At 42.6% G+C, this 27033-nt stretch overlaps 13 protein-coding genes across 13 annotated transcripts; 7 read left to right on the top strand and 6 right to left on the bottom strand.

Moving 5' to 3' along the window:
- Positions 1–1149: 1149 nt before the first annotated feature.
- On the bottom strand, positions 1150–1535 carry FA14DRAFT_177820 (uncharacterized protein; the record flags this gene model as incomplete). Its single annotated transcript, XM_025500779.1, has 3 exons — positions 1150–1162; positions 1232–1312; positions 1378–1535. The coding sequence occupies 3 exons, from the start codon at positions 1533–1535 to the stop codon at positions 1150–1152; spliced, it is 252 nt and encodes an 83-aa protein (XP_025358858.1).
- An 829-nt stretch (positions 1536–2364) lies between these two features.
- FA14DRAFT_163864 (putative alpha-amylase) lies at positions 2365–3972 on the bottom strand (the record flags this gene model as incomplete). Its single annotated transcript, XM_025499848.1, has 1 exon — positions 2365–3972. The coding sequence occupies one exon, from the start codon at positions 3970–3972 to the stop codon at positions 2365–2367; it is 1608 nt and encodes a 535-aa protein (XP_025358859.1).
- Positions 3973–4300: 328 nt separating this feature from the next.
- FA14DRAFT_183915 (uncharacterized protein) lies at positions 4301–5449 on the bottom strand (the record flags this gene model as incomplete). The annotated part of the gene is made up of 1 exon (XM_025501355.1): positions 4301–5449. One exon carries the CDS (start codon positions 5447–5449, stop codon positions 4553–4555), a length of 897 nt encoding a protein of 298 aa, XP_025358860.1. The 3' UTR covers positions 4301–4552.
- A 543-nt stretch (positions 5450–5992) lies between these two features.
- FA14DRAFT_153881 (uncharacterized protein) lies at positions 5993–7524 on the bottom strand (the record flags this gene model as incomplete). The annotated part of the gene is made up of 5 exons (XM_025497640.1): positions 5993–6351; positions 6381–6584; positions 6616–6707; positions 6734–6767; positions 6942–7524. 5 exons carry the CDS (start codon positions 7522–7524, stop codon positions 5993–5995), a joined length of 1272 nt encoding a protein of 423 aa, XP_025358861.1.
- A 773-nt stretch (positions 7525–8297) lies between these two features.
- On the top strand, positions 8298–9409 carry FA14DRAFT_27878 (uncharacterized protein). The gene has a single exon (XM_025502119.1). The coding sequence runs from the start codon at positions 8718–8720 to the stop codon at positions 9309–9311; it is 594 nt and encodes a 197-aa protein (XP_025358862.1). The 5' UTR covers positions 8298–8717; the 3' UTR covers positions 9312–9409.
- On the top strand, positions 9410–9981 carry FA14DRAFT_27877 (uncharacterized protein). Its single transcript, XM_025502118.1, has one exon. The coding sequence runs from the start codon at positions 9508–9510 to the stop codon at positions 9853–9855; it is 348 nt and encodes a 115-aa protein (XP_025358863.1). The 5' UTR covers positions 9410–9507; the 3' UTR covers positions 9856–9981.
- A 345-nt stretch (positions 9982–10326) lies between these two features.
- FA14DRAFT_117084 (uncharacterized protein) lies at positions 10327–12030 on the top strand (the record flags this gene model as incomplete). The annotated part of the gene is made up of 1 exon (XM_025496211.1): positions 10327–12030. The coding sequence occupies one exon, from the start codon at positions 10327–10329 to the stop codon at positions 12028–12030; it is 1704 nt and encodes a 567-aa protein (XP_025358864.1).
- A 181-nt stretch (positions 12031–12211) lies between these two features.
- On the top strand, positions 12212–14191 carry FA14DRAFT_160047 (Nucleotidyltransferase). The gene has a single exon (XM_025498506.1). It carries the CDS (start codon positions 12257–12259, stop codon positions 13991–13993), a length of 1737 nt encoding a protein of 578 aa, XP_025358865.1. The 5' UTR covers positions 12212–12256; the 3' UTR covers positions 13994–14191.
- Positions 13605–15569, bottom strand: FA14DRAFT_27886 (uncharacterized protein). Its single transcript, XM_025502120.1, has one exon. The coding sequence runs from the start codon at positions 15302–15304 to the stop codon at positions 14039–14041; it is 1266 nt and encodes a 421-aa protein (XP_025358866.1). The 5' UTR covers positions 15305–15569; the 3' UTR covers positions 13605–14038.
- Positions 15570–15832: 263 nt separating this feature from the next.
- Positions 15833–22083, top strand: FA14DRAFT_188521 (uncharacterized protein; the record flags this gene model as incomplete). Its single annotated transcript, XM_025501659.1, has 2 exons — positions 15833–20587; positions 21491–22083. The coding sequence occupies exons 1-2, from the start codon at positions 15934–15936 to the stop codon at positions 22081–22083; spliced, it is 5247 nt and encodes a 1748-aa protein (XP_025358867.1). The 5' UTR covers positions 15833–15933.
- Positions 22084–22193: 110 nt separating this feature from the next.
- On the bottom strand, positions 22194–22870 carry FA14DRAFT_188522 (alpha/beta-hydrolase; the record flags this gene model as incomplete). Its single annotated transcript, XM_025501660.1, has 2 exons — positions 22194–22727; positions 22800–22870. The coding sequence occupies 2 exons, from the start codon at positions 22868–22870 to the stop codon at positions 22478–22480; spliced, it is 321 nt and encodes a 106-aa protein (XP_025358868.1). The 3' UTR covers positions 22194–22477.
- Positions 22871–23148: 278 nt separating this feature from the next.
- Positions 23149–24774, top strand: FA14DRAFT_143662 (uncharacterized protein). The gene has a single exon (XM_025497217.1). The coding sequence runs from the start codon at positions 23179–23181 to the stop codon at positions 24292–24294; it is 1116 nt and encodes a 371-aa protein (XP_025358869.1). The 5' UTR covers positions 23149–23178; the 3' UTR covers positions 24295–24774.
- Positions 24775–24900: 126 nt separating this feature from the next.
- FA14DRAFT_171217 (MFS general substrate transporter) lies at positions 24901–27006 on the top strand. Its single transcript, XM_025500318.1, has one exon. It carries the CDS (start codon positions 25379–25381, stop codon positions 26903–26905), a length of 1527 nt encoding a protein of 508 aa, XP_025358870.1. The 5' UTR covers positions 24901–25378; the 3' UTR covers positions 26906–27006.
- Positions 27007–27033: the final 27 nt, after the last annotated feature.

The raw sequence follows: 27033 nt of genomic DNA on the forward strand, positions 1-27033 counted from the left end.
CAACACATAAACAACCCGCAGCTAGATAGCCTCTATCAAGCAGTCCTGCAGCTCGTTAGCCTTACCGTGCGTTCCTGTCTACGATACGCCCTCTGAATACGCCTTAATGGTATTTAGGCGAAAAAGTGCCGAACTGGGTGGCGAGGCATGTACGAAAAAGGTTGGCGTAAATAGAGTAGAAAATGGAAATCATGTCTCTTTGTTAATCCTATCGTATTTCTATTAAAAGGAATGATCGAGGCTAAAGAGGAAGGCAGGCACCATTCTAATATGTTGCGCCCTTGCTCCTCAACCATATTGATGATTACGCTGGGGACGCCAAAAATTCTGCAAAGCTAAATTCTTATTCGAAATAGCGAAATAGGCGGAATAGAGTGATGATACGAATGACGAAAATTCAAAGATTCAGCCTATTATACCATTTTCACCAGGGAAATCAGACGGTAAAGAATCAAAGATAGCTATTTGCCCATCATCACCGTTGCCTGGCTAGTCTGCACCGGTAACTTATGCCTTTATCTTACCAAAAAAAAAATGTATGACCTTCGCTATGACTCAGCAATGACGTTTAGCTCAATCACAGTAAAGGTATCGGACCTATAAACAGAATCTCTATGCACCTTCTATACTCAATAGACCGCCTTTCTTTTTGGCTTCTTTTCGCCTAGCTTCCAAGCCTCATGTCCCTTGCGATCAACGTTCACAAAGATCAATCCCATCAATGGCATCAAACAAATATCTTGTCTCTCCTTTAGCAACACCCGCATACGAAATCAATTATGATCCCGTAAGTGCAATGTATTTAACTCTACTTATTCAACCTTTTCTACGACAACAGCATTACTTCATTATTTCTTTTTCTTCTTCTTCGGCAAGTCATTGTCAATAAAACCTCCAATACGCACGTCAGCACTCTCCCCCGCCATATTCATTCCTTCTCTTTTCTGCTCTCAGACTCTATACACTATCATTCATAGACAATGAACAATTGCAATATATTTCTTTCAAAGCATACAGCAATCGAATAAAGGTGAAGGATAGATTGTGGAGATGTATTGAAGAGCGAAAGAGGTCATGGTCAATGAAGCGGAGGGGTTATCAGCTCGTGATCAATAATATTGTTGGCATTGAAGGGGACCTTGGCAGCATCTAAGTCCATTGCCTATTAAAGAAAGAAAAAAGAATGAATCTTCTTGTCAGTAAGGGAAAGAATCAGACGATAATCATTAACATTTCATCGAACTCACAACCACCACAAGCTGCATCATCCACCACGCTCATACCTCTTGAGCAAAGACGAGCACATGTTTTACTAAGGGAAAGAAAGAAGTTTCAGTCCATTACGCATAATCCTAGATGAAATTAACGAACACTCACGTTCCCCAAAGTTTGCAATCATGATTTGGATCTTGAAGAGGCTGCGCAGGTGATGGATCAGGATTAGGAGCAGGACCAGGAATTGGAGTACCATTTACAGTTTGAAAAATGGTGATGATGATAAAAGCCGTGAAAAATTTGTATGAGGATGGAAACATCTTGCGGAAGTCTTAAAATGGTCGAATAAATTCGGAAAAATGTTAAGATTGATGAAAAGTAGGAAGAGATTAGCGATCAACGCAATCAGGATAAAAGTTGAAGTGAAGGATGAGGACGACAAATGAAAATCTGTATTTTCCATGTCCTTTATATAAACTTTGAACAAACATGCTTTTGTATAAATGATACACCAGCTGAAACGACTTGGAGTTCGACAACCTTTTCTTACGTTCCTGTCTACAAAACGCCCTTTGAATACGCCTTGCGAATGTTTAGGCGAAAGGGTGCCAGATTGGGTGATGATTCTTAGCACGAACGCCACAGGCTGGCGTAATAATCTCTCTTTCTGTCCTATCGCAGTTGTTTGATGATGATCGAGGCAAAGAGGAAGGCAGACGCAATCCTACTTTGTTGCGCCGTTGCTCCTCAACCGCAATGATGATTACGCCCGGGAAGCCAAGAATTCCGCAAAGCCAAATTCTTATCTGAAATAGGCGGAATTACACGATAATGCAAATGACGAAAATCCAAATGACGAAAATCATATGACGAAAATCCAAATGTTCAGCCTGTTATACCATCTCGATCAGGGAAATACCAGACGATAAAGAATCAAAGATGACTAGTCTGCCATCATCACCCTTGCCTGACTAGTCTAGACCAGTAGCTTATGCCTTTTTCTACAAGCAAAATAGCACATGACCTTCCTTATACCCTACCAACGACGTCTAGCTCAATCACACCAGCCCGTCAAGAGTTAGGTAGATAACAAAATTTCAAGCAAAGGTATTAAATCTATAAACAGAGTTTCTATACACCATCTATGCTCTACAGACCGCATTTCTCTTTGGCTTCTTTAGGGACCCAGACACTGACGGATTGGTTATGTGCCTTAAATGTGGCCCAACCATCCTGTCCGATCTTGATCTCATCTTGACGCCATCCTAATGCGTCAACAAAAATATCACCTTCAGAAGCACCATGCACTTGCATACGTTTCTCTCCATCATCTTCCCCATTGCACAACACTACTGCACAACCAGTCTTTCCTTCCCCGTCTCCTGTTCGTACCCAACCAATGCATTGAGGATGATCGAGATAATCATGTTGGTCTCCAAAAGCAAAACATTTACGAGCTTTAATCAATTTATCCAAATCATTCACTGGAGGAAAAACGACTTCTTTTCCTTCTTTGCTCGCATCACCATCACCACCATGACATCCGTCCAGATCACCCAAGAATACACAGGGATAACCTTCTCTGCGCAAAAGAATTATTGCATATGCAAGCGGTTTGAATTGCGGGCTGACACTTGATTCCAATGCTTGTCCACGTTGGGTATCATGATTTTCAACAAGAGTGACAGCATCGATAGGGCGTTGTTGAACGATTGTGCCATCAAAGATTGTACGCATGTCGAATTCTTTTCCTGTATCTCCTGCTTCTTTGAAGTTATAATGAAGAGGTGCGTCAAAGAGTGAAAATTGTTCATCACCAAAATTTGATAAATATTGTAAACAAGAATCCACTGAATCTTTCCAAAATTCTCCAACGCCAAATGCGACAGGGCCAAGATCTTCGTTAATCTCAGGTCTTCCGTCATCTTTACGTTTGTTGCTTGCTTCTTCTCGAATTCGTTTAACGAAATCATGGACGAATTCTCTCGATATATGCTTGACTGCATCGAAACGGAAACCATTGATTGGGAAAGTGCGAACCATCCATGCACCCCAGTTCAACAAATCTTCTTTTACAGCTGGGTGGGCATGTTCAATATCTGCTCCCATCAGATAATCATAATTTGCATTTTCTTTATCGACGTCTTGTGCCCATCCTTTATTTTCTCCTTCGATCCTGAAAATGCCCTTTTGTTGGGTTTTTTGGTCCCAATCAACACCTGTAAAATGATCAAAATTCCATTTAAAATCGGAATATTTGTCCCCTCTACTGGGAAAGGTAAATTTTGTCCAACCTTCTATATCGTGTGAATCACTGATAACCTTGTTTCGGTCTTCTGGATCAACTTCTTTCACCTTGAATGTTTCCAATCCGTCTGCACCCATCTTATGATTCAAGACTGCATCAATGTAGATCGCAATTCCATTATCCCTCAATGCGTTCATTGCATTTTCCAATTGAGCACGTGTACCATACTTTGTTCTTTCGGCTGGTTGTTGTTCATCTTTATCACGAGGATGAACGAATTCACCTAAGTCCCACAAATCATAAATATCATATCCTGTACTTTCTCGATTGCTAGTTTTGCATGGAGGTGGTAACCAAATTGCAGTAATGCCCATATCTGCGAACCGTTTTGCGTTATTTCCCAACCAATCATAATGTTGTCCACCTCCAGGCGTATACCATTCAAAGCCTTGAAGCATAGTATACGCATGTGGTTTTTCGAATTCGTGAAGGTTAGCACCGGAAGCCATGTTGGGTTGAGTGAGAGATGGTGGTGATGCAATGAGGAGATAAAGCAAAGAAAGATAAAGATGTTTCATCAATGAGTACAACTCTTATGAGCAGGGGCCAATGGTATGCATACATGTATCTTCCAACGATCTAAAATTAATTTATTGCATGTACAGCACACAACCCCTTTGAATTCATTTCTACATTTGCATGCAACCCTTTGTATTAAAAAGCCACACACGTCAACGCCTACCCTAACGCCCACACTAAAACCGTTGGCACATATGCCAACACATTGTCAAACAGGGTTTTGAGTTGTAAAGTTTGAATACATTATGCATGCCTGCAGAATGATCTTATGAATAGCTCTGATCGTTTTCTCACACAATTATATGCAACATTGCAATCACAGCATCGTTCTTCACAGGGAAAAATAAATCGACATGTATTGAGAAAAGAAATAGGTTGGTAATGGGAAATAGCGGTCACTAGATTTAATTTACTGGATTTGGGACAGCAGTCAATCGAAACACGTACCACCACAACGAATCTCTTGAGCAACAATTTTGACCAGCAAAAACGTACTCCAGGATTATCTCTTCAACGCTCACAAACAATTTGACCGGACGGTTTTTTCTTGCATTTCCGAGCTTTACGTTCTTCCGGCGTTTCTGAAGCTCTTCTTTTTTTCTTAAAGACATGATCTTGACGTGTATGAAGGTCCATAGCAGTCTTTAATTGGTTTGTAGCTCTAGCGGAATCCATGCTTTGTCTACCAAAGTGTAGTCGATTAGGATCTTCATAGGTTGTTTCTGGACCATAAATATCTTTCAAGCGATTTCGATTGCTACGACCAGTGAACAATTGAGCTGCATCATCGTTACTTTTTTTTAATCGCCACACTTTTGTGTTTCGATTAGGATAAGTTGCTTTACGTGGATACTTTCCAGAATATAATTGTTCTGAAACCGAATTACTCTTATGCTTAATTGGTTTTTGGATATGAATATATCTTTGCTGAGTTCCATCCTGAGCAGTTACAATTCCACCTTTCGACCAATCGTTTGGCATTCCAGGAGGATTTCCACTCGTTCCAACTTCATTCTTAGCACGATATCTAGACATTGCCGTGTCCCCTTTTTTCGACAATTCTCCGCGTGCAATTGACATTTGATCGGTTGAACCTGAACTTGTTTCGTAACTTGAACCACTCCAAGCCTTTCTTCTATTTACTCGTCTTTTTGAACTTGGGCTTAATGATTCACTAGGGTCAGATGGCATTCTAGCCATTGCATCCGGATCACCCCATTCTAGACTAGAAGAACCAGGAAGTGCGGCAGTTTGGTCTCGAACAGAGCTCTCTTCCGACTTACGTCGAGAGCGTCGAGAGCTTTGACCTCCACCTCTCTTTACTAAACTGTATTCAGAAGATGCTTGAACATACAACAGTAGGTCAAAGAGGTAAAATATGAAAAGAGCAAATGTGATCGACTTCATGGTGTAGGATTCCTTTGACTGATGAGAATTGGGGAATTCATATTTTCAATTCTAACGCTCTTAAATAGGCAACCGATGCAGTTATGTTTTCATGAAGAAGATTGCATCAATCATCTAAGCGGTGACTTGTGTAATCGCAATGAAACCCCAAAAAATGGTTCGATGCAGATGATTCAGCCATGTAATCGAAGTAACAACGGGGCACACTGCAGGATGAAAGTTCGAAACTTTTCTTGATGTCGAATTTGCATTGAATGTGTACACAAAACGTCATCTGATAAAAGAACCCTACATTGTTCACAGTGGTTATGTAACCTTTGTGTCTATCTTCACTTTAGATGATTCAGCCATTTAAAACATCAGGACACTCTATAGGATGAAAGTACGAAATTTCTACTGATGTCGAATTTGCATTGAATGTGTACACAAAACGTCATCTGATAAAAGAATCCTACAATGTTCACAGTGGCTATGCAACTCTTGGGTATTTTTATCTTTCAAGCCAAGGGCCCTTTGGCTTGTCATCATACCCATGCTCTCAGCTTAGTTGTTGCTTTGTGAAGGAGGTATGTCCTGGTCTGGTTCCTTGGATTTACGTTTCTTGCCTTCTCTTATGTGGCGGATATAAGCTTGTTCTCTTGCACGCTTTCGCTCATACTGTTGTCGCCTTCGTTGCTTATAATCAGGGTTGGTGCGACCTACTCTGTGATGTGTTTCTTTATTCAGATGATGAAGATCCATACTTGCCTGAAATTCATTAATATGGCCTTGTGATTTGATGTGATCCATTTGCCTTTGTATTTCTTGTGATTTCAAACGATGCTCATACGCATGATTCATCAATGCTTTGCTAACTCCACTTTTATTCTTATCCCTGTGAAGGGCTAAGCCAGCAATCAAGGCTGTATTAACGTTCTTTCATGATAATCACGTTGATCTAAAAGTGGAATAAACTCTTTCCGACTGGTATGGCCGAGAGGTATTTCTGAACGGATATAGTCGTGACGAAATATTTTCGAAACTTTGCTTTTCCTATTCAAAATTCTATGTGAATCATTTGGTGGAGCGTCTGCTGGGTCATGCTCATTTTCATTTCTATTAGGAACGTAGTTTGTCCAATGATCGCTGGTTGCAGCTACGGTAAAACCCAAAAGATAAACACACACGGAAATCCAGAGAAAGCATACGTAATGCATCCTGATTTTGCAAAACAAAGTTGTGATTTAGGGAAAGATGGATATCATTATCTGCATATGCTCTTGAAAGGTCAACAGTCATACTTACTTTGCGTTTGTATAGCTCGACGGGGCAAAAAGACCTACGCCCTCGATCTACACAGCCTTTTCATTGTTTGTGCAGTCTTTGCATCACTCTTCAGTAGGCCGGAGAATTTTGAAGAAGATAAATTAAAAAGGGGACGGGTAATTGATCGATGGAAGATCTGACTTGCGGCACTTTGATTGATATAATTATTGCCTTTTCCTTTTCCTACTTTCTTTCTTTCTTTCTATCGTAAGCCTCATCCTTCGATTGTAAGCCTCATTTAATCTACTAATTCGTTCATCGTGTTCATCTTTATTTGCTCTTCCAAGTTCATGTTTATTCTGACGTAGAATATCTTCATTAATTTGACCTTGATTCACTATATCATTCATTGACTTTTGTTTGTCTAAAGATTTGAGACGTTGCTCTTGCGCATAATGTAACAAAGAGTGGCTGACTCCCTTGTTCTCTTTTGACAATAAGATTCCTGCAACGAGTGCACCGTTTACCCGATCTTCAGTTCTGTCTCGAGAATTTCGCAAAGGGATAAAATCTTGCCTTCGGGTATGTCCGGGTGGCAACTCTGCTTGAGTGTATCTCTCGAGGTTTCGTATAGGTTGACGAAATTTTTCAGCACGGATATTGAGATATTTGTTAGAATCTTTTGAAATATTGTCCGTATTCGTAAATTGTCTATGCTTTGGTTCACCTTCTACCAGACTTGGGTTCTTGAGTAAGTGCCTCCAATGAACGGTTTCTTTTCTCGGCTCTAGACGAAGATTTTTCTTATAGCGCTCAAGCTTCGAATCCATTGCTGCAACAAAGCAAAATAGAGAGACTATGATATAAATGATTATACGGAAAATAATATTTGAAGTGAGGTATGCGATCGGGAGCATGTCCGTATCGAGAAGGAGGAATTGGGCATGCGGGCCTTTCTGTTATGACTGTAATTGGGGCAAATATTGCAGCGTACACGATGATTTGGCAGAACCAAAAGACAAGTTAGTCTTGTATTTGCGTTTTCAGTCACAGGTGGCCAGTTCAGCTCGACGCCGCGATGACACAGCAATATCTAGGCATTCACCATCAACAGCATCTAGACTGAATTGAGCTAATTCATGTGCAGAATATTTTTGAGGCTGTAATAAAGAGTGTGTGAGGCCCCGAGAAGCGCTCACACATCCAAACTTTTGCGAAAGATGCAGGTATAAATTGCTCATTCATTCTCTTTTTGCTCTATGACCGCTCTTACTCGTCACTCAAGCCACCAACCGTGTTCGTAACAAAGCATAGAGCATGTTGAAAAATATTGTTTTCTTTTCGTTTGCGATCATTCAGTTGCTTCAGGTTATGGTCAAAGCGACACCATTACCCCGAGATGATTTACAAGGTCATAGCATCGTCGTTCACTATACAGCAAGCCCTTATCGTGATGTGATCATCCAAGGCAGAAAGGACTTCCAGGATGAGTGAAGAAGAAGGTTATCGGAAAACATAAAGTGCTGCCTGCTCGCTCTCTATGCCATTAAGGCTGTTCACGTCAATGCCTGTGAATCTATTCATAATCATTGAATATCTACTTGTACGCTCTTCATGACCTTTTTTTCTTTTCAAAATTGATGTCTTTCAATTCTGTTGTAGTTCTATTTCAAATAGCAGTGCTGGTTATGCAAATCGGGGCTATGAACTGGAAGAGCTTAGTTCATCTGATCAAACCTTGCACGGATATGTATCACTCTTCTAGTTGAAACAATTACGGTGATTAAAAAAGCTTCTAGTGACCAGGTGCCTTCGAATGCTGTTCATAGCATGGAAACCATTTGCATTTAAGCGAAATCATAACAACATATTGCAAAGTTACCACTTCGTACACACGAATGGGAAACAAGCCCCTTGGCCTGAATGCATTCTGCCCTTTTTTGCATATGAGGCTATGCATATGGGGTTGCCAGCCTGAAAAGCATAGCTTTCCCCTCTTCCTCACTAGCATCACCCAAGACCAATGAGCATCGGAATGCTTAAAATGATCTTTGGGCTTCTCCTGTTTGCAATTCTTTTCTTGCAAGAGGTATGCGCATCTCCACCGATGAAAAATAAATCCGAGAGCAACATTCGAGCTCAAGCAAGAAAACGTGAAAGATACAACCTACAAAAGAATTTCGGAGACCCAAAGTATGAAGAACGTTTGAAATATATGAAAGGCCGATATGCTTTTCTGAAAAATGACCCCTCTACTGGTGATAAGTATCGCGATATGTTGCAAAATAGTCGAATCCGTAGTAGTTCAAGACGTTTAAATATCAAGTACGGTCTTCCAAGAGGAACTTTGCCGGGCGGTAAATATGATCATAAGAGCTACCATGAGAAGTTCCAAGAAAGAGAGGAAAATTTAAATAGAGTACGTGAGTTAACAACAACGTCTGTACTCCTCGCTCGAGAACACGAAGGATTGGCACAAGTCATGAGGAATGAGGCTGAGGAACCACGTAAGAAAGCAGTTGAAGCGCATGAAGAAATGTGGAAAATCTATAAAAAAGGTGCTTTGCCAGATAATGCGCAACAGACCATGCCGCCCGGTCAAGATGGTCTCCAATGATCACTTTGACTGATCGTATAGGCCTCATTTGTTGATTTGCAGCTGTATCTGTATTTAGCCTGTATTTCGCCTTATACAATTTCGTAGCTATAGATTACAAATTTACACTGTAGCTCAGATCGGGGCATCCACAGCTTGTTCCGAGTTCTTGGTGAGGCCCCAGATACCTCTCTCCCATCCTTCACCACATCCGACAATGATCTTCAACATGCTCGTGCTGTTCACTTTCGTGCTAATTAGCACTTTTATACATTCAAGCGCCATGTCCACGAAAGAGCAAAACTTCAAATTGTCTCGCGAAGTAGATATGAATTTTGAAAGGTATGACTTGGACAAATCTCTCCGCCAAAAAATTTCATCTTGGCGAGCAAATCACGTAGATGAATACTCTAAATTTCGATCAACGCTGAGAATGCAACAAAGAAAGGCAAAGCGATTAGGACTAGAATCCGTGGTGGATCAAGAATCAAAGATGAAGAGTTGGCCTCAACAGCGTCTTAGATCGACAAGGAAAGGTTCCAAATTGCGCAAGATTAGATACTGATATTCGTTACCTTAAAGCACTTTTCCACACAACTCTTGACGCCTCTAAAGCACATGACCCTCTCACGAGTTGTGGGACGAGACCCAAATACCGGCGCCGTTAAAAATGTTCGATGGAAAAATTGCACAACACCACCAGTGCGGCTGGTAGGGCTGTAGCACTCCGGGTTGTTCATTATTGTACTGAATCCATCGCTTCCGTAAAGTTAGGGAAAAACCATCATCATCATCGTTTCATTGACTGCTACCTAGAATGAGTGAAAAGAACCAACATACCCCGCAGCAATCCGATCAAGAGGCTTCTAACACAGTGCCCGTTTGCGAGAATGCTGCGCCCCCAATCTACGAAGCTAGGGAGGAACAAGTGATGCCATCATCGGTTTGGACACGAGCGAAAGACGTCACTTTGGACGATTGTGTATTTTATGCCGATCAGCAATATCATTCAAACGACACCCATCCAATCGAAGCAATGGCAGGAGGTGGTTCTGTGAATACCAAAGGCCTTTTGTTCAAGTTGATTGGCTGGAACAACCGACCAGTGGCAATCGCTGAACCTGTTCGTGCGGAAGTGATTGAGCAACCACCAGGTCCTACAATCCGAAGCAGCCCTTTGCGTTTCATTTGGGGTCCCAAATCACCATCTATCAGAACGGATGAGCCAAAAGACGGTCAAACCACAGTACCACAAGCGTACACGAGCGTCATCCGAGCGGAAGACATTGACACTACAGCAGAAGCCAACCAAGATATAATCGACAGACTGTTGCTCCGACGAGTGACGTGGTTGAGGTGTATTTTCCTTCTCACAACCGACATTTTAGGTCCATTTCAAGCACCGTACGTCTATTCGCAAGTTGGCTTTGTACCCGGCACAATCGTGTTTCTGGTCATGGGCGTGATGGCATACCTTACTGGTTGCATTCTCAACGTCCTTTATTTGCGAATCGATTCCGACAAGATTCCTGTGCGTACATTTGGCGATATTGTATATCGGATTTGGGGATTTTGGGGTAAGACAATTGTTGACATCTTTTTCATCATCCAACTCTTGTTCTCCTCTGGATTGTTATTACTTACGAGTGCACAAAATATTGGCTTGATCATTGATGGGTCCCAAACAAACAAAGATGGTTCCCCCCGCAATCACGTTTGCTTCTCTGTCATGATCATGATCTTCATGTTCATCACGCTCTCGTTTTCCTTCATTCGATCATTGAAGCCGATCGGTAAACTGAGCTCAATCAACTTGGCTTTGTCCTTTATTGCGGTCATCATTGCTACAACATTCATCTACATCTCACCGCCAAATTACGAGCAAGCAATGGCATCGGCCGGTATCCCAAAAGGACCCGTTTCTGCGGTCGCATTCGTTTCGCTTCCGTTAGCGTCCAAGGTGAATGGAATCATGAATATGGTGTATGCCTTTGGAGGAAGTATGCTTTTTCCCAACTTTTGTGCAGAAATGCGAAAGCCTTGGGATTTCTATAAATCCTACTTTGTTGCGGAAACGTTGATTGTCATCTTCTATATCCTCGTTGGCATTGTTATATATGCTCGTCAAGGTCAATTCACCCAACCGTTGTTCTACTACGGTGTAAGCAAGTATGCATATCAAACTGTTGGAAATGCGATTGCAACATATGGTGGCGTGGTGGCAGCCTTGCTGTACGGAAATATTGTCCAAAAAGAGGTATACCACCTTGTTGTGCGTACTTGGTTCAAAGGACCTCGATTGATGTCACGTCAAGCATATCCATACTATATGATCGGCAATGTCTTTGTTTGGGGAACTGCATATGTCATTGCTGCATCCATTCCACAAGTGGGAACAGTGGCCGGGGTGATTGGTGCGGCAACCGTTCTTCAATTTTCCTTTTCATTCCCATTTTTGATGAAATTGAGCTTTGATATGCAAGTTGATGCGATGAAAGGCGATCATCCCTATGCACCTGGCGCATTAGGCAAATATGATCATCGAGTTGATACTTGGAGACAATGGTCCCGTTGGCATCGTGCCATTTTTAGTGGGAATGTCTATAGCAAAGCTATATTTTTGGTATTTGGTTTGGCTTCCGTAGCTATGGCCGGATTAGGGCTTTATGGATCGATTGAGACAATCATTTCAACATTCAAGAGTGCGAAAGCTGTCTCTTTTGGATGTGCAACGCCATAAGAGTTCTCATATGCCCATCTTTTTTTGAATATGCGATTCTGTCTTTACTGCTTGTGTTAATGTGATCCAATGAATGCTACTTGTGATGGTGTTGGTTTAAATAAAGAGTGCATACACACGCGTTTGACATAATAGAAAGAAGGGCTTGATGTCCATCACGCGTAAAATGCATACACTGTCCCTACCTCAACATCTTCAGACTTGGTGGTTGACCTTGGCTTCGGCCATGTCGAACTCTGTGCATCAAAGCACACCTTCTCCAAATAGGAAAGGGAAGCAAAAACGAATCGACCTGATCGAACCACAAAATGAATCTTCCCCTAAACGACAGCGGGTATTGAGCAGTGCAACACGAATTTTTATCTTGGCCGATAAATTAACAACGGAAGAGCATGATGCTTTACGATCTTTGGTGGTCGATTTGGGCGGAATGAATGCAAATATGACATTTGCAAATGTCATCTTGACATCAATGCGTGCTCCACGTAGGATCGAACGTTATTTGAATGCGGACGTGATCAATCGACATGTGCCAGTTTTGCATACTTCTTGGCTTCACGACTCAGCTCGTGAACGATTATTGTTGGCGTACGAGCCATACAAGATTATGGGTGGTGCCAGTCCTGAACTAGAGAAACAAAGAGAAGAGCTTGGTCTAGATGTTGTGGGATCATCTGAGCATGAGCAGACAGAGGAAAAGAAGGCTATCCCGCCACCTTCTCCTCCACATTCAGATAGCCAAACGTTGCAGGAAGAGACAAATGATGACGACTCACAAACAGAGGATGAAGATGATGCCACCTTTCAGCGGGCTCTTACTCCCTTTCAGTCCACTCAACAAGAAGATTGCGAGGGTGATCCGGATTGGAAGAATGTGGATTATGCATGCATGAGACCATCTCCTCTCAAATCAAAACAAAATCAAGCATTGGTGGACGAATTGGAAGTGTTGCGTCTTCAACGCATCCTTGCTGGGAAACAAGAGATGAATGCTACAGCATACGGGCGTGCAATCAGTGCAATCAAGGCATATCCCCACTCTCTGCAGCCGAATCCATCCAACGCAAAGAACTTGAAAGGAGTTGGACCAAAGATTGCAAAATTGATTGTGCAATATTACGAAGAAGGTCGGATTGCTGAAGTGGATGCAATCCGCAAAGATTCTGCATTTCAGACAATGAGCAGGTTTATGCAATTATACGGTGTAGGCCCAAAACGTGCAAGGGAGTATTACAGCGGAGGCGCAAGATCGATGGACGATGTGATAAAAATGGGAGGAAGTTTGGGCGTTCATCTACATATTGACGAATGCTTGCGAATCTTACCGGATCTGCAACGCACAATACCACGCTTGGAAGTGGAAGAGATTTCAAAGACCATCTTTGATGAACTCAACATCATTGCTCCTGGTTCAACGTATGTCATCTGTGGAGGTTATCGCAGGGGAAAGCCAGAATCAAATGATGTGGATATCGTCATCAGTCTACCACGCCCTCTGCAGCGAGGTGAAGAGCCCGATCGAGGAATTTGGAATGTGAAAGAGCAAATCGCAGTGATGGACAAATTGTTGAAAACGTTGAAACGAAAAGCATTCATCACTCATGTTGTGAATGTGAGCACACCTGCTTCCGTATATGAGATGACTTATAGCCGATTAGAATTGGCAGAAGTTGTGGTTATGCCTTCGAGATCCGAAACAATCCCTGTTCCTCGTTATCGTCGTGTGGATATCATCCTTGGCCCTTGGGAAACGCATGGAGCTGCGGTGCTTGGATGGACAGGAAGTCGACAATTCGAAAGAGATATAAGATTATTGGCTAAACACAAAGGGTTCACTTTTCACTCGACCGGACTTGTTCATCAAGGCGAACGTGCTCCGTTAAGTACGCCACAGGAAGAGGATATCTTTGAGATATTGGGACTGGAATATATGCCTCCGAGATTACGAAATTGTGATGCTTAATGTTATTGTATTATACATTGAATCTATACCCTTCTATCATCTGTATCATTCCCCATAAAATTCAATCATTGCTTCTACTACTTCTCTGGATGCCAATGGTGAATCATGTCCGCTCTCTGCCATGATCCAATCTTTCACTGTAATACCTTCTTTTGAGGACCACTCTTTTTCGAGAATCTTTGCGAGGTAGGTTTTGCCCTTTTGAGGGATAAAGAGATCATTGTCACCCCAAACAGTTCTACTTTCGATCGATGATCCTTGTGTGTCTTTGACAAGTTGCGCAATAGCGGATAGTTTTTCTTGCGTCCATTGGTCAAGGGTTTCGTTGTTCATTCCTTCGACTTTGCCCAGACAGAAGAGAAAATCTTCTGTTGCGGCTTTCATCACGTTTTCCATCGTCATGTAATCCATCCATAATTCATCGGCGCTCTTCATCGCTCGCTGTGTTCGTGGATGTTTCGGTCGAACGTCGGACAAAGACAGAGAGGGTTTCTTGGTTCTGGCTACAGCAGCTTCTTTCTTCCACTGGTCTAGCCCAAAGAACCGGTGAGTACGATAGGGAGGATGGAAGCGTGCCTTTGAGTATTTGATCTTGCTCTGTTCACGTTTCTTGTCATCCTTTTGTTCTTGCTCAGCGGTCTTTTTGCCTCCTCTCATCAACTCCTCCATCTCTTCATCTTTTGACCAAATTGCATTGTCCGGCAAAGACGTCACTGACCAGCTGAACGCCTTTCCAATATAGTTTAGAGCACTGCCAGCCTGTGGTGCTAGTCCAATCACACTTTTTGGAAGAATGGAAAGAAAGCTTCCAGATATGTGCGTGGGCACAAAAGGTGAACAGAATATCCATTTTGATGTTTCGTTTTTACGAAGGAAGAGGCTGGGTGATGTTGCGATCAAGTTCAAGGCATAAAACCATCCTGCTGAATGTGTCAGAATGTCCACTCGATCAATGTGCATATACTCCAAAACGCTTAACGTGTGCTTGGTTGAAAGTTGCATGCGGTCTATTCGCTCACATGGCGGTGTTCCTCCTGCTCCAGGTCGATCAATAGCAATCATTCGCCTTTTTGAGGCTTTCAATATTCCATCCAGTAGGATTGCTACATAGCGTAGACAGCCAGACGGAAGAACGAATAGGATCACCCGATCATCTTGCGTGCTGCTAGAAGGTACAGCGTTTCTATTATTATACTCCTCCGACCAGTCACCTACTAACCCAAATGTCACAAGCTGTTGCGTACGTGGGCATCTTACTGATCTATGGAATCGACCTTGGGATAGGTATATCCTTGGATCCTGATTTGACATCGTGTTCGTGCAAGATGATCGCTCCAATCTAATGACTCAAAGCGCAGAGCTCCGTGGAGTTATGACAGTGAGGCGCTCAATTGCAGTAGATCCAAGTTTGTGTTTGATTGTGACCAACAGCTAAATCTTGGCTTCAATAGACCATTTATCAAGGCAAAATGGCAACGATCACAATTCCTGATGACAAAATACCGTTGAAAGCGTTGCTCAAGCTGTTGGAAGACTTTACAGAGCAGTACCATCATCTTCAATTGCCCAATCAAACTAGCGAATGACATTAATTAAATTCAATTGCGTACCTGAAACTGAGCAGCGGAGCACTGCGCACAAGCAGCGCTGCGCAACACTTGCTCAGCATGCTTTACCAGACAAGCTCAGCGTTTCTTACGCACTACTCAGTGCTGAGCCCGTTTAGTGCCATGCGGAAGATGCATGTAATGCATTATTAACGCATAAACAAAGAGTGTCTTCATTAACAAAGTTTATATTTTGACGTTTAAACGTGGGGGATTGAATGAATGCATCTTTCTCCAGATAAGAAAGCATCATCTTGAACAAAAGATGATCAAAAGTATTCCCACAATTCATTCTTCCTTTGGGAAAATTATCTCCTCCATCAACAACAAGGGATGACATCGGCAACAGTTCTACAACATCTACCGTTGTGGCTATCCAACAAAATCCAATTAATTTCAGAAAGTGGAGAATATACCACTTGCAATGATGACAACTTTGGCCCGGTTTCAACATGTCGATTCTTCGATTTCACATTAACATTTCAAAACTTCATCCTTGTCATCTCTTCGGCTACCTTCATTTTTGCATCACTCATACAACTGCTCTTTCTCATACAACTCCCTGTCGTTGGCACTACTTCACAAAAATGGCAACCACTCTTCCGCAACAAAGCTTGGGATACGTCGGGCTTATTGAGGCTTGCATTTGCAACCATTCAAGCCATTCTATCAGCAGCAGTACTCGGGCTAGCAACAGATGATCATAATCTCAAAGACGCATTGGTGCCTTCTTCCGCAACACCTGGATATACACTAGCATTCGTGGCATCTGCTATTCAAATCCCATTAACGATCCTAAGTCGTCAAAGGCTTTCCGGTGGTTCAATCATACTGCCGATCTACATGTTTGCAACGGTCTTCACAGATGCAAGTAGGCTAAGAACATATGCAGCAATTGACCAAATCGAGCGTACTCAATTCTTCCGGCTTTGCGTTGCCCACTTGATCTTTAAAGGTCTTGCATTCTTTGCTGAAAATACTACCGGTTTACCTGATGCAGATGGCACACCAGACTCTCGTGCAAGTTTCCTATCAAGAATGACATTTTACTGGCTATTGAAAGTCTTGTGGACAGGATTTCGACGTCCGTTGGACATGGTCAATTTGGAAATGTTGGGATCAGAGTTCGACAGTGAAAGCTTAGGAAAGCGTTTACAGGAAAAATGGAACAAACAAATCTCAAAAGCGGTAAAGAAAGCCGTCAAGAAAGAGGCACGTCAGTCTCATAACATGCATGCAACAACTCCTTCAGTGGATCTTGACGGAATCGAATTGGATGAATTGCCTTCTTCTCCCTCAAACAACAAGACCCAAACTGTCAACCGGGCCGCAGTCGAAGAGGCTGCTTCTGAATCTAGTTCACTTCTCTTACGTTCATGCTTCAAGGCATTTCCGTTTGCGATAATGGCACCAGCAGTACCTGCATTGGTACACATCGGGGTTCAGTTAACCCTACCATACCTTGTCAGCAGAACACTAGCATTTGCAGAATCCCAATTGAATGAAAATGAGTCACAACCTTCGGCGTATGGATGGGGATTAGTGGGTGCATACGGTTTCACAAGTCTCATTGATGCTTTTGCTTTTGGTCAATTTTATTGGCTATCTGACAAGGTACAAATACGGATGCGTGGTGCTTTGATTGATATCTTGTATCGCAAATCTCTACGTATACATTTGAGCACCGCAAATGAGCTAGGTGGAGGATCGATTGCCAATTTGATGTCAGTTGATATGGAGAGGTTTTGCAAAGTGATCATCCCATTTCACTTTCTGTGGACTGGTTTGTTGCAAGTGGCTATATCTGCGTACCTTCTCTACCTGCAGCTTGGCTGGAGTTTTTTGGCTTCGATTTTCAGCATCATCATTTGCCTAACCATTCCGCCAATCGTTGCTCGTGGCCTTGGTCCTCGACAAAGGTTGTGGAGTGCATCAACCGACAAAAGAGTTAATCTGATCAGCAGTGCAGTCAATAATGCCAAAGGTGTCAAATTTATGGCATATGAGAAATTTGTCGCAAAAAAGCTACTCGAAGCTCGGGAAGAAGAACAAAAAGCTGGATGGTCATACATGTGTTGGATTATCAGTATCGGTGTCTTTACGAATTTGGTCAAAGAGTTCACTGCATTATTTACGTTCACGACCGTCTTTCTCGTCGACCACATCACTGGCTCTCACCGGTTCACGATCAACAATATCATCACTTCCCTTACCTTACTCAGTTTGATGGAAGTGCCTTTGCTTTTGATAGGACAGCAGTATGGTTCCATTGTTGCTGCTTTGGTTTCTCTCAAGCGTATTCAGGTCTTCTTGGGTAAGCGTGAAAGGCCACTCATTTCTGCAGGAAATGTGCTTTCATCGACAGATCCTCAAGATATCGTGGGAGGTCGACCGGCAAGCATTGCCACCACACCGAGTGTTGGAAAAGGGCAAATTGACCTTCAAAGTTTAGCTTCGATCGATGAGTCAAACGTAGCGGCATCCTTCCATTCTGCCTCTTTGGGATGGTCACCGAAAGGTAAAGCGGTGTTGGTGAATGTCTCAGTGCAGATACCCGTTGACACACTCACCATGATCTGTGGGCCTATTGGATCTGGAAAGACTACTTTCCTACAGGCACTTCTTGGGGAAGTAGATGTGTTGGGTGGGCAAGTACGTTTGCCTTTACTCCGAGAGAGCGTAGCGTATGTCGCTCAAGATGGATGGCTACAGGAGAATGCTACTATTCGTGACAACATCACCTTGCAAACCCCGTTTGAGCCTGAGCTATATCAAACGGTGATCTATGCATCAGCCCTACACGTTGACCTGATGCAACTCGACAAACATGATGACACATTGGCGAAGAATCTGTCTGGTGGTCAACGACAACGGTTGGCATTAGCAAGAGCTCTGTATGCACAGACTGATACCTACATTATGGACGACTTCACAAGCGCTTTGGATGCCGAAACAGCTGCTCACGTTTGGAATGCACTTATGGGGCCTGTTGGTCTTTTACGCAACAAAACAGTAATCTTTGCCACAAATGCTGTACCATTTTTAAGCAAGGCATCAATGATCATTCGGTTGCAAGGTGGCAAAGTGGTAGAGGTGGGGAAACCACAAGATTTATCAGAAGACGCACGAGATGCGATCTCACGAGCATCAATCGATGAACGGGAAAGAGCAAATGCAGAAGCTAAAAAGGCGATGAAGTACTTGGAAAATGCTGAACGAAAGGATGCAAAGCATGAGGAAGTGGAGCATGGAAAGATTAAATGGGTTGTTTATAAACAATGGATTTTAGCAGGGGGTGTATTTGCTTGTCTTTTCGTTTTGGGATTTGGGTTGTTATTCATCACTGCTTGCAAAAATGGATGGGTGGTGTACCTTCAATATTTTTCACGATCACAAGATACAATCCTGGGTGTCAAAGAGAAATGGGCTTGGCTTGGTGGTTTTATCGCCATCATCTTACTCACAATGACAGCACTTCCAATAATCGAGTTTCTAGCCATGGCAATCTGCTTCCTTCGCGTTGGTCGAAAGATGCATGCAAGGGAGGTCAAAGGGGTTTGGAATGCTGGCGTAAAATTCTTTGAAGCGAACCCGCCCGGCGTGATCATCAACCGATTTTCACAGGATATTTTTGTGCTGGATTGGGAATTAACGATGGCTTTGACAAATTTCATGTTTGCCATTTTTGAGCTTATGTTTCAACTTTTGCTACTCATCATTCCTGTTCCAGTCTTAATGGCTGTGCTTGCGATTGTTGCAATCGCATATATTGCCATTCAAAAACTCTATGCTCCCGTCAGTCGTCAATTGCGCAGACTGGAAATGGCAACCAAAAGTCCACTTTACTCACAAATCTCTGAGACATCACAAGCAACCGGTTTGGCCACTATTCGAGCATTAGGACGACAAAAAACGTTTGTTGATATCAATGCAGGCAGATTAGATCGATCGCAACAACCATACTTCTACTTGCAGGCAATCCGAAGGTGGTTACTAACTTCGCTCAATTTGCTGTCACTCGTTGTCAATGTCGCATTGATTACGCTTATCGTGCTGCTCAAAAATACGAAGAATGTTGCTGTTTTAGGTGCAGGTTTGGTAAACGCAACGCAATTGGCAATGATGTTGAACATCGCTTTGGTGTCGTATACGGAGGTGGAAATCGCAAGCGTGGCAATAGAGAGGATCCTCGGTTTTGCTTCTTTGGAGCCGGAGGAGAAGGCACTGTCCAATGGAAAGATGCGAGAAACGTTGGATCCCAAGAGTGTGATTGGGGAAGTGGAAATTCGTGATCTCAGTATCACATACCCTGAAGCAGCGAAGGCTGCCTTGCGTAATTTGAGCTTGAAGACCAAGCCTGGAGAAAGGATTGGGATCTGTGGAAGAAGTGGTTCAGGGAAAAGTACACTTCTGTTGGCTCTCTTCAGAATGTTAGAGCCCTCTGAAGGAGAAATTTTACTGGATGGAAAAGCACTGCAAACCTACACTGCGTTCTCTCTGCGTAACAGTCTGACAATCGTTCCACAGAATGCTCTCGTCTTATCTGCCACTGTTCGAGAGAATCTTGACCCGTTGAACGATCATGAAGATTCAGCAATTTGGGATGCACTCGAGACGTGTCACTTGTTAGACGTTGTTCGTGGGTTTCCCAACGGTCTGGATACGAAGTTGGATGCAAACTTCAATCTGAGTGCAGGACAAAGACAATTGTTCAATCTTACTCGTGCTTTGTTGAGAGGGAGACGTGTTTTGGTACTTGATGAAGCAACAAGCTCGATGGATTACGAAACAGATGCAGCCGTTCAAGATATTCTACGAACGCAATTCAGTCATTGTACAATCTTTACCGTTGCTCATCGAATTGCCACCGTGAGGGACTATGATCGGATCTTGGTTTTGAGTAATGGGGAAAAGGTGGAATTGGACTCGCCCGACAAGCTGATGCAAGACCCAAATAGCACCTTCCGTGCTCTGGCGGTTGAACAGGGTGTACAGTAATGGATATGTACCATTAGTGTTGTATTATAAGTTGTACATTACCGGAATTCTGATGAATCAGGTATTCCTTTAAAGTTCTTGAGTAACAGCATCCTCATAAAGACACCTTGGTTATCAAATACAGCACTAAACCCGCGCATAAGTTTACACTCGGATTTGCGGCAGAGTGACCGGATGTTGGACATGCTATATTTATGTCATCATTTCTCTGTTTACTGTACGAAAAACACAACTTTCCGGTAAGCTGAGCGCATGGATATGAAAACAAGCTAAAGTGCTTTTTGTTTGGACGATGAAAAGGCCCAAAAGTTGCGTAGCCACCGTGAAACAATGTAGGATTCTTTTATCAAAAAACATTTTGTGTACACATTCAATGTAAATTCGACATCAATTTACATTGAATGTTTGTCTTGTCGTGCGCCCCGTTATTCCCTCGATTAAATGGCTGAACGATTTACACTTAGACACTTTTGGTCTTATTACGATTACACAAATCACCGGGTAGACGATTGAAACAAACTTATTCACCGGTTGCCTAATTAAGAGCGTTAGAATTAAAGATATGAAATCCCTTTCTTCATCAGTCAAACACACACTACACTATAAAGTCTATCATGTTTACACTTTATATTTTTACCTCTTTAATCTATTATGAAGAGTGCTACAAAGTCTGCATATACAGAGGAAAGGCTGTATAGACCGAGGGTGTAGGTCGTTTTGCCCCGTCGGGCTATACAAATGCAAAGTAAGGCTGACTGTTGACTTTATAAGAGCTGATGCAAAAAAAATGGTTTCCATCTTCCCCAAACCCACAACTACATTTCTTTTAAGAAAAAGATGCATTACGTGTGTTTTCTCTGGGCGTCCGTGTATCTTTTATGTCTCACCGTAGCTGCAACCAGTGATCATTGGACAAACTACGTTCCCAATAAAAATGAAAATAATCAAGACCCAGCAGATGCTCCACCAAATGACTCACATAGAACTCTGAATAGAAAAAGCAAAGTTGCCAAAAAACCTCGTCTAGCCTATATCCACTCAGAAATACCTCTCGGCCATACCAGTCGAAAGGAATTTATTCCACTTTTAGATCAACGTGATCATCATGAAAGAAACGTTAATGCAGCTTTGATTGGTGGCTTGGCCTTTCGCATGGACAAGAATACAGTTGGAGTTAGTCAAGCAATGATGAATCATGCGTATGAGCATCGTCTGAAATCACAAGAGACACAAAGGCAAATGGACCACATTAAATCACAAGGCCATATTAATCGACTTCAGGAAAGAATGGATCGTCATCTTCTTAATAAAGAGAGATATCCCAAAGAGCAAAGCATGGAGGCTAAGTATCAGGAACGAAAGCGGCTTCAGTATGAGCGAATGCGTGGAAGACAGCGAGCTTATTCCGACCGCATAAGAGAAAGCAAGAGACGCAGATTAAGCGAACCAGACCTGAACATTCCTCCTTCACATAGCAACAGCTAATACCTAAGTTGCAAGCTTGATGGACAGCCTTCTCAGCTTTGTGGCGTACACCAATTCATGAGCCCCTATCTGACCAACGAGGGTCAATAAACAATATCAAGATCATTGTAGCATTTAGCATCCCCTTCAAATGCTCTATAAATTTCCATTGCAGCTCTCAAGGCTTCTGGTTAACGATAAGAAGCTACGTAATTCTGAACATCTTCCGATTTGATTCCATCAGCGTTGTATAAGAGTCGATCGAAGAATTGCTGTAGGTAAATTTCTTCCCTGTCTGCCACCAGACGCTCAGCGTGTCCATCAGGTAAGCAATGAAGTAAGAAATTAAACTTTTCAATGGAATTTTTCGATTTTTCGTAAAATTCTGATCCTGGAATACAAGCTTCACCCCATGTTAAAGTTTTAACTTGCTTGGATATTGTTGCGCAAATGCGACTGCAACCATGCCACCAATATCATGTCCAACGAGATTAATGAGTTCCGATATTTCGAGATATTCTAGAAGATTTCTAATGTCACTGGCCATGAATGATTTTTGATAGCCGTTTGGCGGTCTTGATGTTTGTCCAGCGCCTCGATAATCCGGAGCGATTACCCTGTAGCCCAATTGAGCCAGAGGTGCAAGAACGTGTCTGAATTGATAGCTGGTTTATGGAAAGCCATGCAAGAGGATAATCACTCCAAGACTTGATGATGAGCATGCTTCACGATAATACATTCGAAGCTTGTAGCCATACACGGTTGCAAAATGAGCAAATCTTGCACGTAATTCTACTGAAGAAGTCATGATGGCTGTTTGCAGAAGGAAGGGTGGAATTTATTCCTCATACTATTGAGAATATATAGCTTTCGTCGGATTTAAGTAAAGGGATATACACCATTACGATTACATTTGATTATGTTGCACCCTTTTCGTTTAATCAGCGTCATTGAGCGTTTGACAAGTTGGTGGACGTGAAATGAGGATCAACACTCGCAAAGTGCGGGAAGCCATTTATGATCTGTACGCGCGCTAAAATTAAACAATCGTACTTCGGATTTCACATTTCTTTCCTTCTTCCCGACAAGATCCCACTTATTCCATGGCTATTGGGCATGCACATCTCTTTGCCTGGTGTGCTGTTGATCTCACTGACTCTTTATAGGAGTACAGCATCAAACTTGTTACATTTAGCAGGCGTTCAATCTCACTATTCCTATTCGGTAGCCGTCTTGATTGGAGAATTTGCAAAGATTGCCATCTGTTTTGCAGTCGCAGTACGTCAATTCGACAAAACTCATCTATCCGGATCGAACAATCGCCTACAACGATATCGAAGAGCTGGTCAGAGAGTATGGTCCGAAACATTCACAGCTCAAGCATGGGAGCTCTTAGTGCCAGCTAGCTTGTATGTCGCACAAAACAATCTATGCTTATATGCGGCCGAACGATTGATGCCTAGCATATATCAATCGATTTGGCAAATACGACTCTTGCCTACAGCATTGCTTACAGGTATCTTTTTGAAAAAGTATCCAAGCGCACAACGATGGTTCTGTCTTTGGGGGATTGCATTGGGCGTGATTGTGATTGAATCAGCAGCAATTTCCGCCAAGGAGGGGATGAAGAAATCTGCCACAATTACACAGAATGCAAACGCAGACATCGTCTTTGGGTCATTGGCGCTGTTATCTGCATCGTTTTGCTCAGCAATGAGTGTGGTGGTATTGGAGAGAATCTTCAAAAATGGTAAATCCAACTTTTGGGTGACAAATTTGCAATTAAGTGTGTTCAGTCTGGTACCAGCATACACACTGGTGCTGCTTGATTGCTGGAGGGCGGCTTCTATCTTTGCACCCTTCCATGCATTCTTCTCTGGATACTGGCCTTGGATTGCGATTGTGGTTCAAACAGGGTCTGGAATTTTGGCCGGATTGGTGACAAAGTATGCAGATGGAATCACAAATAGCATTTCTGGAGTGATTTCAATCGCTTTGACGGCTTTTGTCGATCAAATTTTACGATCTCAAGATATGACAAGAGCCTCTCGAATCACAATCATGATTGGAATCGGGAGTGTTGTTGCATGTACTTATTTGTACTCTGTCTTTCCTGCAAGAGGATCTCCACAGATGCCTCATCAGCCTCGAAAATCATCAATCTCCTTACCCAGATTCCACCTCTCCAGCACACAAAAGAGTGGTGATCGAATTCGCAGCGCAATCGATTGATATGCATTCCCCGCACATTGTTTTTGCTATCGCTTATGCAATATATGCAATTATACCCTAGAAAAGCATGGTGATGTGAGACTTGTGGCTGAGAGGATGGGGCCCCACAGCCCAAAAGGTATATTGATCCTGCAAGAGATGCATATATTGGGGTTATGAGCGGTGATTGCTGGTGAATGAGAGCCGTTGAAATAGCAGCATTTCGGATGTACCGATAAAGAGGCTTACTATGGCTTTTAATAAAACCACGATGTCGGATAAGAGATTAAGATAAGATACCGGTCAAATGAGCCACATATGCCAAGACTTGGTAATTTGATGCTGTGTAAGGATATAACGGAGATTCTCGTTGGAGAACATAAAAAAGGTTTCGAGTTCCTGAAGATGGTGGGGAAAAGGCGGAGTGCATGCATACCAAGACAATTAGTGTAAAGTACCTGAACAAGACGTCTTCTAATCTGTACAGATGTCAGCCAAAAGGAAGCCATTTTGGTTGGAATTGCAAATTGCACTTCAACGTTTTGTTGTTTGACAAGTCTCTATCGATTTTGCCTGCACGCGGTAAAGGAGGAGAGGATTTAAAACAATTTATGCAATGCACGCCAAGACGCTAAATTGAGCAAGCCACTCTTTCTTTCCCCGTCAAACGTTGATTCTTCTCACTCTCTACATTCCTACAAAGCGCTGCCCGTGTGCCCATTTGTGTTCCTATATTTGGTGTACCTGCTTTAATTGGACACTAATCGAAAAGCCGTTGTTCATTTCCTACCTATGCGATCGGGAAGATGCCACGAATAGGTACCAAACCAGTGGGCTTAGTTGCCTCTCTCTTTTTTGGTGATGTCGTTGCTTTTCCTTCATCTGCTTTAACTGAAGAAGTTCTTTCATCAGATTCTTGTGGCAGATTTCAAACATCAATACTTGTCTTCAGATTACGGCGTCGTTATGCAAATTAAGGCGGGCAAGTCGGTATTCGCGTCCATTCCATTGGTTGACCCTGCACCCTACACATATCAAGTCTATAAAACCAGCTCATCTTTGCACAAATTGTTCGTCTTTCCTCCATCCCTTTACCCCTGCCAACATGTCGCACCCTGAGGAGAAAACATCTCACACTCCCACCGATAGCTTCAACGATGCCAAGTACAATGAATTGGAAAGCAAAGGTGTTGTCACTCATGTTTTAACTGAAGATGCACCTTTGGACAATTACGTTTCATCCGATGATGCCAAGAAGATGGCAAGAATTATGCGCAAGATGGATTGGCGTGTGCTGCCAATTGCCAGTCTTTTGTACCTTTTCTCTTTCCTCGATCGTTCTGCTATTGGTAACGCTCGTGTTGCTGGTATGGAAGAGGAGTTGAAGTTGACACCATCCGAGTATAATGCTTGTGTTTCCGTCTTTTTTGGTTTGTACTGTCTTTTGGAAGTGCCATCCAATTTGCTACTCAAGAAGTACGGAGCCAAGATTTATCTACCCATCATTGTCGTTCTTTGGGGTTTGATCATGGCTTTTACCGGTCTCGTCAAGAATTTTGAAGGGTTGCTCGCCTTGCGTATTCTTTTGGGAGGCTTTGAAGCCGGTCTGTTTCCCGGAATCACCTACCACTTGACCAACCTTTACCCACGTAAAGAGATTCAATTCCGCATCGGTGTCTTCTTCAGCGCTGCAACCATCGCGGGTGCATTTGGCGGTTTGTTGGCCTACGGTTTGTCATTCGTCGAAATTGGTGGATACAACAGATGGCCATGGATCTTCTTTGTTGAAGGTACTCTCACGGTTTTTGTTGGTGTTTGGTCATACTTTATCCTTTTTTCTTCCATCCCTGAAGCCAAATTCTTGACAAAAGATGAACAAGACTTCATGCAAAACGCAATCATATACGATTCAACTGCTATTCCAATGGACGATTCATACAGATGGGAATACGTTCGAGCTGGTTTGTTGGATTGGAAGCCATGGTTATCCATCATTTCTTACATTTGTTGTATTACGCCCCTTTACAGTATCGCTTTAACTTTGCCAACGATTCTCAAAGTTAGTCTCAAGTATGATGCCGTTCATGCTCAATTGATGACCGTTCCAATTTATATCGTTGCAGCTTTTATGGTCGTCGTTTTCGCTTTCTTCTCTGATCGTTTTCAGAACCGTTCTGGGTTTTTGATCGGTGGTTGTGTAATCAGTGCTATCGGATGGGGTATCGGTCATGCTTATCCAAACAATGGAAAAGTTCGTTATGGAGCAATGTTTTTATCTTCTTTCAGTTATGCAGCTTTCCCATCTGTGGTTGCACTTTTGACGCAAAACATTGGCGGAAAGACTAAGCGTTCAGTTTGCATTGCCATTCAAGTTGGTGTTGGTGGCTTGGCAGGTATTATTTCATCCAACATTTTCCTTAAAAGATGGGCACCTGCATATATGACATCTTATCTGTTGAACATTTTGTTCAATTGTGGTGCAATCTTTGCTGCAGGTATTTATTGGGCGTTGTTATACCTTGCCAATCAAAGAAAGAAACGACAAATCGATTCAGGTGCTGCTGCTCAAATTTCGCCGGAAGTGTTGGCAACAATGGGTGATCATTCACCTTATTTCGTTTACAAATACTAGAAGAATAGAATTCAATCTCTACTATTAGATGCATTGCATATTTTTCATTATTGTTTTTATCTTTCTATATATTGTTTTAGTAATCTTCTCTTGAGAATATGATCTTTTATGTCACCGTTTATAATAAA

The sequence above is a fragment of the Meira miltonrushii genome (genome assembly GCF_003144205.1).
Source record: "Meira miltonrushii strain MCA 3882 unplaced genomic scaffold FA14scaffold_1, whole genome shotgun sequence".
Lineage (NCBI taxonomy): Eukaryota > Fungi > Basidiomycota > Exobasidiomycetes > Exobasidiales > Brachybasidiaceae > Meira > Meira miltonrushii.